This window comes from Echiichthys vipera (assembly GCF_963691815.1).
Source record: "Echiichthys vipera genome assembly, chromosome: 9".
NCBI lineage: Eukaryota > Metazoa > Chordata > Actinopteri > Perciformes > Trachinidae > Echiichthys > Echiichthys vipera.
This window is the reverse complement of record NC_139834.1, coordinates 448,628-463,627: the sequence shown is the minus strand read 5'-3', so window position 1 is coordinate 463,627 and position 15,000 is coordinate 448,628. Positions and strand designations below refer to the sequence as shown.

General features: G+C 50.1%; 1 protein-coding gene across 1 annotated transcript in view; it reads right to left on the bottom strand.

The window, feature by feature from the left end:
* The window catches only part of LOC310951946 (plasma membrane calcium-transporting ATPase 3-like), a gene marked incomplete at its 5' end in the record, with an annotated part of 27,590 nt that overhangs the window by 2,718 nt on the left and 9,872 nt on the right, over positions 1-15,000 (bottom strand). Inside the window, 3 exons of the mRNA XM_083920432.1 lie at positions 3,026-3,185; positions 4,416-4,598; positions 5,409-5,516. Coding sequence (XP_083776558.1) covers positions 3,026-3,185; positions 4,416-4,598; positions 5,409-5,516 — 451 coding nt within the window. The remainder of the gene's footprint in view (positions 1-3,025; positions 3,186-4,415; positions 4,599-5,408; positions 5,517-15,000) is intronic.

Sequence of the window (15,000 nt, the reverse complement as noted above, 5' to 3'; positions counted from 1 at the left end):
CCTTAACGTTTCCTGACCAACGCAAACTCTCAGGCAGGTGAACGTATGAAAACAAACTGGATCCATGGATCGGGTCTACAGATCCACATGGATCGGGTCTACAGATCAACATGGATCGGGTCTACAGATCCACATGGATCAGAACGGTCCAGCACGGCTCAGGTGGATGAAAGCATGGAGCAGAGACATCGATCACTGTGAACCTGAGTATCTGAGATGTTCCCTGTGATGACAGAGTCAGGGAGGTGACGTGTCAGAGCTAACGCACATCACACTGCTCTGGGCCCGCTGCCAAGACTTCAGGGCCGGGTCCGCTTTGCAAAGAACCTTGGGTAATGGAGTAAAGTGGTAAAGTAGTAAAGTAGTGTTAGGGTCAGGGTCAGTGTTAGGGTCAGGGGGCAGGGGGCAGTGTTAGGGGTCAGGGTCAGGGTTAGGGGGCAGTGTTAGGGGTCAGGGTCAGGGGGCAGTGTTAGGGGTCAGGGTTAGGGTTAGGGTCAGGGTCAGGGTTAGGGTCAGGGTCAGGGTTAGGGGGCAGTGTCAGGGTTAGGGTCAGGGGCAGGGGGAAGTGTTAGGGGTCAGGGTCAGTGTCAGGGTCAGGGGTCAGTGTTAGGGTCTAAATAGAACTATCTGCCGTAGAATTTGGGACTATTTGTAGAAAAATAACAGACCTGGGAACATCTGAGCTTTTTTCACATTAAGGGTCCTGATCACATGCAGCTTAAAGCTCTACAGGTGCCGCCCCACAGAGAAGCCACAGACTCTGAGTCTTAAAGGTTTTGGACGACAATAGAGACAATAGAAGAATCAGACACATGAAGGCTTTTCTGAGGCTGGACGAGCATTTGATGCTTTCAGAATAAAGCTGGAGGAAACAGGAACACGCTGCCTCCCTCAAACCTGAGTCACGTTCAGTTCACATCCCGTTCCTCGTGACCAAGAGACGAGCCAACGGTGATGGGACCTGAACCCTGGTCCAAACCTCCACACTCTCACATGAGCTGCCCTTTTCTATCAGACAGACGATGCCGGAGCCACGTCCAGCTCAGAACAACGATGTGACACGTTTAAATAAATAATATTATGTCTTTATTTTAAAGTATAAGGATGTTGTAAGAGTCAGAACTACAGTAAATGTCTGCAAAGTACTTAAACAAAGCCCAGGTAACTTCTAGTGTCTGTGCATTATCCTGCTGTCAGTCATGACGTAACACCCTTTCAAAATAAGACTTCCTGTCCGAGCCTCGTGTTTCTCCAACGCTGAACAGATGTGAGTGTTTAAAACATCATCATTGACCTTTGACCTCTTTCAAACTGAGCAAAGAGCTGATCCTGATCCTTCACATGTTCGGACCTTGGTTCTGTTTGGTTTGGACCCGAAATCTTATTTTGAAAGGGTGTTAGGTCACACTGAACAGCCGGATAATCGGGTGTGTGCGGCGCCTCTCTGTGTCTACACCTACAGGTGATGGAGCAGCGTGGGCACGGAGGCAGCGTGGGATGGGAGGAGGGAAGGATGGGAGAAAGGGAGCAAGGAAGGAAAGGAGAAGCAACTGAGAATACGGGTGAAGACAATCAAATGAAGAGACAGCACAACCAGACGCATGCACGCACGCACACACACACACACACACACACACACACACACACACACACGTAGAAACACACAGAAGTCAGAGGGCGGCTCTCGGATATGTCAGCAGGTGCACGCACGCACACAAACACACTTGCAAACAGACACGTGCGGAACTGACACAAAGAACTGAAGAGCAAACATGAGGAGTGGACGCTACTCTAGGACGGAGATGGGAGGATGAGAAAACAGGGATGAGGTCACGGGACAAAGGAAGAAACAAACAAATGAAGAGAAACCGACTAAAGGAATCTTATCAGTACGCTACACAAGAGCCCGTATTTAGATCTGGTCCAATCTAAATACCTCGGATTCAACCGGAGGGACAATCAAAGTACATTTCACAGAACACGTCTGCAAACAGGGAAACCTGCAACGTCTCATCAATACAGAAGAGAAGAGAAGAGAGCTGTGATGGAGAGAGAGAGAGAGAGAGAGAGAGAGAGAAGAGAGAGAGAGGATAAAAACAGAGGAATCAGGAGGTGTGGAGACATCGAGGGGCCGTAGACGACGTGGCGTCGAAGCTGCAAATACTGTTACAGAAAACACCAGGTGACAACAATTTCAGCACTCGACACAAGAAGAGGAAAGCAGCAGCAGAGGGAAGCTCTCCAGAGCGTAGTGTTGGGAACAGCAGCGTGTTGTGGGGCTTTTATACTCGAAGGTTTACAGTTTAGAGAGTGCGTATGAACTCTACGGAGGTCTGATAACAGGAGGATTGTTACAGCGACTCTGTGTTCTCTGTGTTTTTGAGAGAACAGAGAAATGACACCACTCCTTTACGTCTCTACGTCAGCAGCAGGGGTCACGCACCGTAACCACGCACCGTAACCACGCACCGTAACCACGCTTGACCTCAGTCACAGACAGGAAAGGACGCACGGTGCAGGAGGAGCAGCCATTTGCTCTCTGGACTTCAGGAAGCGTCCTCGGCCCGTCGCTGTGAACCAAACTCTGCTCTAATCACGTTCTTGCTTTAGGAACATGCTGCATCTGTGCCAGGACGCCTCCGACAGAGCAGGAACAGCAAGCCGCCTCCTGCACCGAGCAACACTCAACAACAACAACAACAAGGACTCCGCGCTGGGGACGGGACTGGATTTGGACCAGACCAGAACCACATAGCCGGTCGGGAGCGGGTGCTGTTTGAAAAGGAGAATAAGAGAAAAGAAAAGAGGAAACATTGCACACACACGAGCAGCGAGCGAGCCGGAGAGGGGACACAACCATAGAGTCAAAATACTGCAGTCCACGTGCCGTGCAGCAGTGTGTGTGTTCGTGTCTACGAGTGTGTGTGTGTGTGTGAGAGAGAGAGGAAGTGCGTGTGAGTGTGTATGCAGGTATAGGTGGGTGTGTGTGTGTGTGTGTGTGTGTACATGCGTTCGGCGGACTCACTCCCGGGGGCTGGGCTGGTATTGGCTGTTGCGGTGGAGAGAGCTACGTGAGAGGGGGTAGAGATAGTGTTTACGTCGTGGAGCTGACTGAGCACGGAGGAGCGCCGTCTCACCGCTCCCTGAAACGAACCGCTGCGCTTGAACGTGCTCACTACCTCCATCTGCAGGACAGAGACAAAACAGCAGCACTCAGTGAGGGCATGAGAGGCCGGCCTGAGTGTGTGTGTGCGTGTGTGCGTGTGTGTGTGTGCGTGTGTGTGTGTGTGTGTGTGTGTGTGTGTGTGTGTGTGGCACCTTTCAGACATTTCCGGTAACAGCAGAAATGATGGAAACAGCATTTGAGGGCAAATGTGTTTCAGCATCACGACGGGTTTCTGATTATTCCTGACAAACAATTAGAAATGATGACCGTACGTGTGTGTGTGTGTGTGTGTGTGTGTGTGTGTGTGTGTGTGTGTGTGTGTGTGTGTGTGTGTGTGTGTGTGTGTGTGTGTGTGTGTGTGTGTGTGTGTGTGTGTGTGTGTGTGTGTGTGTGTGTGTGTGTGCACACTCAGACCAAACCCTCTTAATGTAAAACTGACCACTTCACCCAAAGGCACTTAAGCAGAGACTCTCGCTTGGCTCTGGACTCAGACTCTTGTTTGTGTTAATGCACATTCTCACGCAGCCGTGCACGAACCCATCAATTACAGTCATCAGGACAGTCAACAGCCTGTCTACTTAGCGTTAGCCTGTCTACTTAGCGTTAGCCTGGGAACGCTCACAGCGCTGCAGCGACACACACACACACACACATCATTTATCCTCTGGTGACGTTTACGAGCCTCCACAAAAACCACTTCCATGTCAGATAAAGCCCTTTTACAACGTTAGCTGTGAGGAGAGAGAGAAGTGGGATGGTTATGTTTGGCACAGGTCAGAAGATCAGCACGGACAGGTGGAGGTTCAGACTTTTAACAAGAGTCAGAACCAATCAGAGAGCGTTTAAACCGGGGCTGCGACGCTACGAGAGCCGCCTCAGAACAGACGGTTTACAGTCGTACACGATCACCAGCTCTGACCCGCGATGGAAGCTGTTTTTTTTTGGTTTATTATAATTAAAACTGGAAACATTTATAATGGAAGTGTGTAAAAAGTCTCACTTTCGAAAACAAACGACCTTAGAAACGTGGCTGCAGCCCCGGTTTAACCTGGACTCAAAGTCTCTGGTGTCAGCGTGGAGGGGCCGTGACACTGCAGGTTCATTTAGGCACGTTTCTTCATTCGTTGCGATGCGTAATCATGTCTTTGAAGCTTCTGGTTGAGGGGTCGTGTCGTCTCTGCGTCTCTGACTCTCGTCCTGTGAAAGAGGTGTGGTTAAGGTCGGATCTGGAGGTCTCGTGGAACGTTACCTGGGTCTGGATGCGGTTGAGGCCTCTGAACCACAGGATCTGCCCGCGGCGCAGCTCTCGCTCAGCACAGTCGATCTCCTCCTCGTCCTCGGCCATCTCCTCCCCTTCCTCCTCGCCTGGCTCCAGGCCCAGACCCGCTTCCTTCAGGCATGGCAGCCGCTCCGTTGGCACCGTGGAAATCAGCTGGAACACAGGTTTGTTCAGCTGTTATTGGACCAGAACAAACTCTGACGCTGTGAGCTCGTGTCTGTGTCTCTGCTAACATGTTTTTATAAAGGCGCTTCAGCAGAGATCAGGATGAGAGGACTCTTCCAGACGCTCCCAGCTCTTGGTGTTAATCTGCAGCTGGTGACTCTTGACTTCAGCGTTGGACACATTTCTCTGCAGCGCTCCTGGTTCCTGTGAAGCTGATCTGCTGTAGCCGTGCGTTCACTCCAGAAGCGATGGAGGCGTTTAAATCGCCAGAAACGAGAGTATCGGGTCGCTTTCTCACATTTTTGACCATTGCTTCATCGTGTGTAGCAGCCGAGGCGGCTAGCTAACTGAAGCTAACTGAAGCTAACCCCCAGCCTACTCTGAATGCTAAATGGAAGTGATGCTAATGCTAACATGGGTCTGAATGGGTTCTGGGTTTTAAACTGCAGGGAAACACTGAGTCCAGATCTAAACCCCATAGAGAAGCTCTGGGAAATCCTCCGTGACAGAGTAAAGGTGGTGAAGTGTGTCAGAGAGCGAGTCAGGACGGACGCAGATCAAAGATCAGAGCAGAGGGAGAAACTAGTGACGTCCTGTGGGTTCAGACGTGCTGACGTCACTCACAGCTGTGGCCTCTGCACTTCCTGTTCCTGTTTGAATCCATCAGAAGGAAACATGGTGGAGATCTTCTCCTCTGACACGATCAGCAGCATAGATGGGAGGTGTAAGAACGTTTCCAGAGCTGCCGGTCTACGTGTGCTCGCTTTGTTTGACTCGTCCGGCTGCGGAGCTGCTTACCTGTCCCCAGAGGAGCTCGCCGACGCCCACGAACAGACACCAGAGCCACTGCTCCATGTTGAGAGGGGCGCAGCTGAAGGGCTTCCCTCCCCACTGCACGATCACGATCTGCAGCAGGAGGAGAGGGAGGGGCGTAATTACTGTCACACACACACACACACACACACACACACACACACAAACACAAACACACACACACACACACACACAGACACAGACACAGACACAGACACAGACACAGACACACACACACACACACAGACACACACACACACACACACAGAACACAAACACAAACACACACACACACACACACACACACAGACACAGACACAGACACAGACACAGACACACACACACACACACACAGACACACACACAGACACACACACAGACACACACACACACACACACACACACACACACACACACACACACACAGACACACACACACACACACACACACACACACACACACACACACACACAGACACAGACACAGACACAGACACACACACACACACACACACAATCCTGCAGAGAGAACCAGTTAAATCAGAGAAAGGTCTCTTTAATGAGGAGCAGTGGAGGGACACTGCGTCTGTCACTCTTATTAACGGTCTGCAGAGTTTCAGATTAAGAGCCGCTGACCGCAGAGCCGACACAGTCAACTGTAGATGAACAGTAGAACATGTCATCAACGCGTGCAAAGAATGGACTTGTTCTTATAAATAAAGCACCTTTCTCGTCGTCTGACGACTCACGGCGCTTTCACACTGATGCGGTGGACGTCTACAGACCATCTAATCTGACCATGCACACACACACACACACACACCCATGTGCAGCACGGGGAGCAATTCAGGGTTCAGTGTCTTGCCCAAGGACACTTTGAGGACGACCCACTCTTCCACTGAGCCACAGTCGCCCCAAAGGTAACGCTGTAACGTCACAAGCTTCTGTTTAACTGCAGTAATGTTGTAATGGAACAAGTACAGTTACCAACACTAGTGATGAGTCATGTGATGGAGCTCTGACACGTCATGAGTCAGCGCTGAACGTCACTCATCAGCAAAGGTCGCCTCCATCTCCCCTCCACACAGAGAGGCACTTCTTTCCTTCGTGCACTGTCAGGGTTTTTAGTCATGTGTCAAAACGCTGATCTCATCTCATACCTGAGCTCTTCACGAGTAGAAACATGAAAACAAATCTCAAAGTTTTGATGTCTCACTTAAGTTAATATCAACAAATGAAAAGTGTCATTCATGCAAAAATGCTCTTAACTGGAAAAAGCATGACAGCAGAACGTGACCATGTGGTTTTTATTTTTGTTTTTCTGGCCCTGACCGTGGTTTCAGGCTCGTCACCATACAAATGTATTTACTGGGAGATAAATTAGCACAGAAATGATGGTGAGAAGCGATAACTTTGCTACTTTGAGACCAATTTTAACTGATATAATTATCCAGTGCAACCTTTCAAAGGTCAATAATTGTTTATCTCTCTTTTTTTCTGTCATTTACTTGTTGTTGTTTTTTGATTTTGCAAACAAATGAACAAACAGTCACATGAAGACTCTCTGTACAGACACGTGCAAAAGTGTTTTTAAGTCAAAGCTGCATGAGGGGAAACAGCACCTGTCGGCTCTCTGAGCTCTTTTTTTAATACCTTTAAACATCATCTATTTTCTTTTATTTTACTTTTTTATTCTTCTTTGCTTCTGTTTTTAACTGTGTTTAAAAGATGTTTTGTCTTCTTGTAAAGCTCACTGAGTTTCCTTGGTATGAATAAATACAGATGCGTTGCCTTGAACACATTTGTGCGTTTAAGTTGCTGCTGTTTGAAACCAAAGTGTCGCAGCGGCTCAGGTGACGTGGTTCAGCGCGGCCGTTGGGTTTGAACCTGAAGTTCCCACACGCCAGCTGTGGCGTTCACTGTGAAACCAACTCCATCTTTGTTTGAATCCTCCTGATCTCAGCGAGCGAGCCAGAGTTCATCCAGCTCGTTCAAAGTCACCTTGACATTCACAGATTTACTGCGACAGGCTCACAGTCGGCTCGTATGGGCTTCATACGGACGTTTACCACACTTTTAAATCCCTAAATCAAAGTTTGGAGCCATTTTAAGTTCATATCTTGTTCTGATTGAATCCATTTAACAGGAGAAACAGCATCAATGGTTTTAAAGTGAGACTGTAACGGGAGCACACTCACTGGAGCAGGATGACGCAGTGGGTGTGTTTATATAACTGGTGTGTGTTAGTGATGGGTCCAGAGGATGAAGCCTGCAGCACCGTGCTCCTTTAGCCCTGTTTGCTCCTTTAGCTCCTTTAGCTCCGTTAGCTCTGTTAGCTCTGTTAGCTCCTTTAGCTCCTATAGCTCCTTTAGCTCCTTTAGCTCCTTTAGCTCTGTTAGCTCCATTAGCTCTGTTAGCTCCTTTAGCTCCTTTAGCTCCTTTAGCTCCTTTAGCTCTGTTAGCTCCATTAGCTCCGTTAGCTCCTTTAGCTCTGTTAGCTCCGTTAGCTTCAGTGGATGCAACAACAAACAGCAGCATGATCATTTAGAACAAGAGGAGCTTCATCATCCGTCACAGACCTCGCTGGGAGCAGGACGCAGTGTTTCACATACAGTAATAACGTCAATAACATGTCTGCCGGGAGGACGCGTCCCTCTCTCTCTCTCTCTCTCTCTCTCTCTCTCTCTCTCCTCTCTGAAGCTGCCTCCAGACCTCCGCTCTCTCTCTCTCTCTGAACTGTCTCTCCATCGCTCTCTCACCCTGCAGCTCTCTTTCTCCTCTCGTTCCTCCCCAGAGCACGAGCATTGGACGATGTCTCTGCTCTGCGTGGTTTTGTGTCCTAAATCCTCCTCAGTGCTTCAGTTCAGCAAACCCTCGTCCTTCGGTCTGTTCTGAAACCAGTTACAGGGACTCTGAACCTCTCGTTTCATCAGTGTCTCTCTGTGCGCTGATATTTGTGACTCTGAACTCATCCCTGTGACCTGAACTCATCCCTGTGTCTCTGAACTCATCCCTGTGACTCTGAACTCATCCCTGTGACTCTGAACTCATCCCTGTGACGCTGAACTCATCCCTGTGATGCTGAACTCATCCCTGTGACTCTGAACTCATCCCTGTGACTCTGAACTCATCCCTGTGACTCTGAACTCATCCCTGTGATGCTGAACTCATCCCTGTGATGCTGAACTCATCCCTGTGATGCTGAACTCATCCCTTTGATGCTGAACTCATCCCTGTGACTCTGAACTCATCCCTGTGACTCTGAACTCATCCCTGTGATGCTGAACTCATCCCTGTGACTCTGAACTCATCCCTGTGACGCTGAAGTCATCCCTGTGACTCTGAACTCATCCCTGTGATGCTGAACTCATCCCTGTGACTCTGAACTCATCCCTGTGATGCTGAACTCATCCCTGTGATGCTGAACTCATCCCTGTGACTCTGAACTCATCCCTGTGATGCTGAACTCATCCCTGTGACCCTGAACTCATCCCTGTGACTCTGAACTCATCCCTGTGACGCTGAACTCATCCCTGTGATGCTGAACTCATCCCTGTGACTCTGAACTCATCCCTGTGACGTTGAACTCATCCCTGTGACTCTGAACTCATCCCTGTGACTCTGAACTCATCCCTGTGACTCTGAACTCATCCCTGTGATGCTGAACTCATCCCTGTGACTCTGAACTCATCCCTGTGATGCTGAACTCATCCCTGTGACTCTGAACTCATCCCTGTGATGCTGAACTCATCCCTGTGACTCTGAACTCATCCCTGTGACGTTGAACTCATCCCTGTGACTCTGAACTCATCCCTGTGACTCTGAACTCATCCCTGTGATGCTGAACTCATCCCTGTGACCCTGAACTCATCCCTGTGACTCTGAACTCATCCCTGTGACTCTGAACTCATCCCTGTGACTCTGAACTCATCCCTGTGATGCTGAACTCATCCCTGTGACGCTGATCTCATCCCTGTGACTCTGAACTCATCCCTGTGACGCTGAACTCATCCCTGTGACTCTGAACTCATCCCTGTGACTCTGAACTCATCCCTGTGATGCTGAACTCATCCCTGTGACGCTGAACTCATCCCTGTGACTCTGAACTCATCCCTGTGACCTGAACTCATCCCTGTGACGCTGAACTCATCCCTGTGACGCTGAACTCATCCCTGTGACTCTGAACTCATCCCTGTGACTCTGAACTCATCCCTGTGATGCTGAACTCATCCCTGTGACGCTGAACTCATCCCTGTGACTCTGAACTCATCCCTGTGACGCTGAACTCATCCCTGTGACTCTGAACTCATCCCTGTGACTCTGAACTCATCCCTGTGACCCTGAACTCATCCCTGTGACTCTGAACTCATCCCTGTGATGCTGAACTCATCCCTGTGACTCTGAACTCATCCCTGTGACTCTGAACTCATCCCTGTGATGCTGAACTCATCCCTGTGACTCTGAACTCATCCCTGTGACTCTGATCTCATCCCTGTGACTCTGAACTCATCCCTGTGATGCTGAACTCATCCCTGTGACGCTGAACTCATCCCTGTGACGCTGAACTCATCCCTGTGACTCTGAACTCATCCCTGTGATGCTGAACTCATCCCTGTGACTCTGAACTCATCCCTGTGACGCTGAACTCATCCCTGTGACCCTGAACTCATCCCTGTGACTCTGAACTCATCCCTGTGATGCTGAACTCATCCCTGTGACCCTGAACTCATCCCTGTGATGCTGAACTCATCCCTGTGATGCTGAACTCATCCCTGTGACTCTGAACTCATCCCTGTGATGCTGAACTCATCCCTGTGACTCTGAACTCATCCCTGTGATGCTGAACTCATCCCAGTGACTCTGAACTCATCCCTGTGATGCTGAACTCATCCCTGTGATGCTGAACTCATCCCTGTGACGCTGAACTCATCCCTGTGATGCTGAACTCATCCCTGTGACGCTGAACTCATCCCTGTGACTCTGAACTCATCCCTGTGACTCTGAACTCATCCCTGTGATGCTGAACTCATCCCTGTGATGCTGAACTCATCCCTGTGACTCTGAACTCATCCCTGTGACTCTGAACTCATCCCTGTGATGCTGAACTCATCCCTGTGACGCTGAACTCATCCCTGTGACTCTGAACTCATCCCTGTGATGCTGAACTCATCCCTGTGACCCTGAACTCATCCCTGTGACTCTGAACTCATCCCTGTGACTCTGAACTCATCCCTGTGATGCTGAACTCATCCCTGTGACACTGAACTCATCCCTGTGACTCTGAACTCATCCCTGTGACGCTGAACTCATCCCTGTGATGCTGAACTCATCCCTGTGACTCTGAACTCATCCCTGTGACCCTGAACTCATCCCTGTGACTCTGAACTCATCCCTGTGACTCTGAACTCATCCCTGTGATGCTGAACTCATCCCTGTGACGCTGAACTCATCCCTGTGACTCTGAACTCATCCCTGTGACCCTGAACTCATCCCTGTGACTCTGAACTCATCCCTGTGACTCTGAACTCATCCCTGTGACTCTGAACTCATCCCTGTGACGCTGAACTCATCCCTGTGACTCTGAACTCATCCCTGTGACCCTGAACTCATCCCTGTGACTCTGAACTCATCCCTGTGATGCTGAACTCATCCCTGTGACTCTGAACTCATCCCTGTGACTCTGAACTCATCCCTGTGACTCTGAACTCATCCCTGTGACTCTGAACTCATCCCTGTGACTCTGAACTCATCCCTGTGACTCTGAACTCATCCCTGTGACACTGAACTCATCCCTGTGACACTGAACTCATCCCTGTGACACTGAACTCATCCCTGTGATGCTGAACTCATCCCTGTGACACTGAACTCATCCCTGTGACTCTGAACTCATCCCTGTGACGCTGAACTCATCCCTGTGACCCTGAACTCATCCCTGTGACTCTGAACTCATCCCTGTGACTCTGAACTCATCCCTGTGACTCTGAACTCATCCCTGTGACACTGAACTCATCCCTGTGACTCTGAACTCATCCCTGTGACTCTGAACTCATTCCTGTGACGCTGAACTCATCCCTGTGACGCTGAACTCATCCCTGTGACGCTGAACTCATCCCTGTGATGCTGAACTCATCCCTGTGATGCTGAACTCATCCCTGTGATGCTGAACTCATCCCTGTGACTCTGAACTCATCCCTGTGACTCTGAACTCATCCCTGTGACGCTGAACTCATCCCTGTGACGCTGAACTCATCCCTGTGACTCTGAACTCATCCCTGTGACACTGAACTCATCCCTGTGACGCTGAACTCATCCCTGTGACTCTGAACTCATCCCTGTGACACTGAACTCATCCCTGTGACCCTGAACTCATCCCTGTGACACTGAACTCATCCCTGTGATGCTGAACTCATCCCTGTGACTCTGAACTCATCCCTGTGACTCTGAACTCATCCCTGTGACGCTGAACTCATCCCTGTGATGCTGAACTCATCCCTGTGACTCTGAACTCATCCCTGTGACTCTGAACTCATCCCTGTGACTCTGAACTCATCCCTGTGACGCTGAACTCATCCCTGTGACGCTGAACTCATCCCTGTGACTCTGAACTCATCCCTGTGACTCTGAACTCATCCCTGTGACGCTGAACTCATCCCTGTGATGCTGAACTCATCCCTGTGACGCTGAACTCATCCCTGTGACACTGAACTCATCCCTGTGACTCTGAACTCATCCCTGTGACGCTGAACTCATCCCTGTGACTCTGAACTCATCCCTGTGACTCTGAACTCATCCCTGTGATGCTGAACTCATCCCTGTGACCTGAACTCATCCCTGTGACTCTGAACTCATCCCTGTGACTCTGAACTCATCCCTGTGATGCTGAACTCATCCCTGTGACCCTGAACTCATCCCTGTGACTCTGAACTCATCCCTGTGACTCTGAACTCATCCCTGTGACTCTGAACTCATCCCTGTGACTCTGAACTCATCCCTGTGACGCTGAACTCATCCCTGTGACTCTGAACTCATCCCTGTGACTCTGAACTCATCCCTGTGACACTGAACTCATCCCTGTGATGCTGAACTCATCCCTGTGACTCTGAACTCATCCCTGTGACTCTGAACTCATCCCTGTGATGCTGAACTCATCCCTGTGACACTGAACTCATCCCTGTGACACTGAACTCATCCCTGTGACTCTGAACTCATCCCTGTGACTCTGAACTCATCCCTGTGACTCTGAACTCATCCCTGTGACGCTGAACTCATCCCTGTGATGCTGAACTCATCCCTGTGACGCTGAACTCATCCCTGTGACGCTGAACTCATCCCTGTGACCCTGAACTCATCCCTGTGACTCTGAACTCATCCCTGTGACTCTGAACTCATCCCTGTGATGCTGAACTCATCCCTGTGACGCTGAACTCATCCCTGTGATGCTGAACTCATCCCTGTGACTCTGAACTCATCCCTGTGATGCTGAACTCATCCCTGTGACTCTGAACTCATCCCTGTGACCCTGAACTCATCCCTGTGACTCTGAACTCATCCCTGTGACTCTGAACTCATCCCTGTGATGATGAACTCATCCCTGTGATGCTGAACTCATCCCTGTGACTCTGAACTCATCCCTGTGACTCTGAACTCATCCCTGTGATGATGAACTCATCCCTGTGATGCTGAACTCATCCCTGTGACTCTGAACTCATCCCTGTGATGCTGAACTCATCCCTGTGATGCTGAACTCATCCCTGTGACTCTGAACTCATCCCTGTGATGCTGAACTCATCCCTGTGACTCTGAACTCATCCCTGTGACCTGAACTCATCCCTGTGATGCTGAACTCATCCCTGTGATGCTGAACTCATCCCTGTGACACTGAACTCATCCCTGTGACCTGAACTCATCCCTGTGATGCTGAACTCATCCCTGTGACACTGAACTCATCCCTGTGACCTGAACTCATCCCTGTGATGCTGAACTCATCCCTGTGACTCTGAACTCATCCCTGTGACTCTGAACTCATCCCTGTGACGCTGAACTCATCCCTGTGACACAGAACTCATCCCTGTGACCCTGAACTCATCCCTGTGACGCTGAACTCATCCCTGTGACCCTGAACTCATCCCTGTGACTCTGAACTCATCCCTGTGACGCTGAACTCATCCCTGTGACGCTGAACTCATCCCTGTGACTCTGAACTCATCCCTGTGACGCTGAACTCATCCCTGTGATGCTGAACTCATCCCTGTGACACAGAACTCATCCCTGTGACCCTGAACTCATCCCTGTGACTCTGAACTCATCCCTGTGACGCTGAACTCATCCCTGTGATGCTGAACTCATCCCTGTGACCCTGAACTCATCCCTGTGACGCTGAACTCATCCCTGTGACGCTGAACTCATCCCTGTGACTCTGAACTCATCCCTGTGACGCTGAACTCATCCCTGTGACTCTGAACTCATCCCTGTGACTCTGAACTCATCCCTGTGACCCTGAACTCATCCCTGTGACCCTGAACTCATCCCTGTGACTCTGAACTCATCCCTGTGACTCTGAACTCATCCCTGTGACCCTGAACTCATCCCTGTGACTCTGAACTCATCCCTGTGACTCTGAACTCATCCCTGTGACGCTGAACTCATCCCTGTGACCCTGAACTCATCCCTGTGACTCTGAACTCATCCCTGTGACGCTGAACTCATCCCTTATGACTCTGAACTCATCCCTGTGACTCTGAACTCATCCCTGTGACGCTGAACTCATCCCTGTGACTCTGAACTCATCCCTGTGATGCTAAACTCATCCCTGTGACCCTGAAATCATCCCTGTGACTCTGAACTCATCCCTGTGACCCTGAACTCATCCCTGTGACACTGAACTCATCCCTGTGATGCTGAACTCATCCCTGTGACTCTGAACTCATCCCTGTGACTCTGAACTCATCCCTGTGATGCTGAACTCATCCCTGTGATGCTGAACTCATCCCTGTGACTCTGAACTCATCCCTGTGATGCTGAACTCATCCCTGTGACTCTGAACTCATCCCTGTGACACTGAACTCATCCCTGTGACGCTGAACTCATCCCTGTGACTCTGAACTCATCCCTGTGACGCTGAACTCATCCCTGTGACTCTGAACTCATCCCTGTGACCCTGAACTCATCCCTGTGACTCTGAACTCATCCCTGTGACTCTGAACTCATCCCTGTGACGCTGAACTCATCCCTGTGACTCTGAACTCATCCCTGTGACGCTGAACTCATCCCTGTGACTCTGAACTCATCCCTGTGACCCTGAACTCATCCCTGTGACTCTGAACTCATCCCTGTGATGCTGAACTCATCCCTGTGATGCTGAACTCATCCCTGTGACTCTGAACTCATCCCTGTGATGCTGAACTCATCCCTGTGACTCTGAACTCATCCCTGTGACTCTGAACTCATCCCTGTGACTCTGAACTCATCCCTGTGACACTGAACTCATCCCTGTGACCTGAACTCATCCCTGTGACTCTGAACTCATCCCTGTGACACTGAACTCATCCCTGTGACTCTGAACTCATCCCTGTGACTC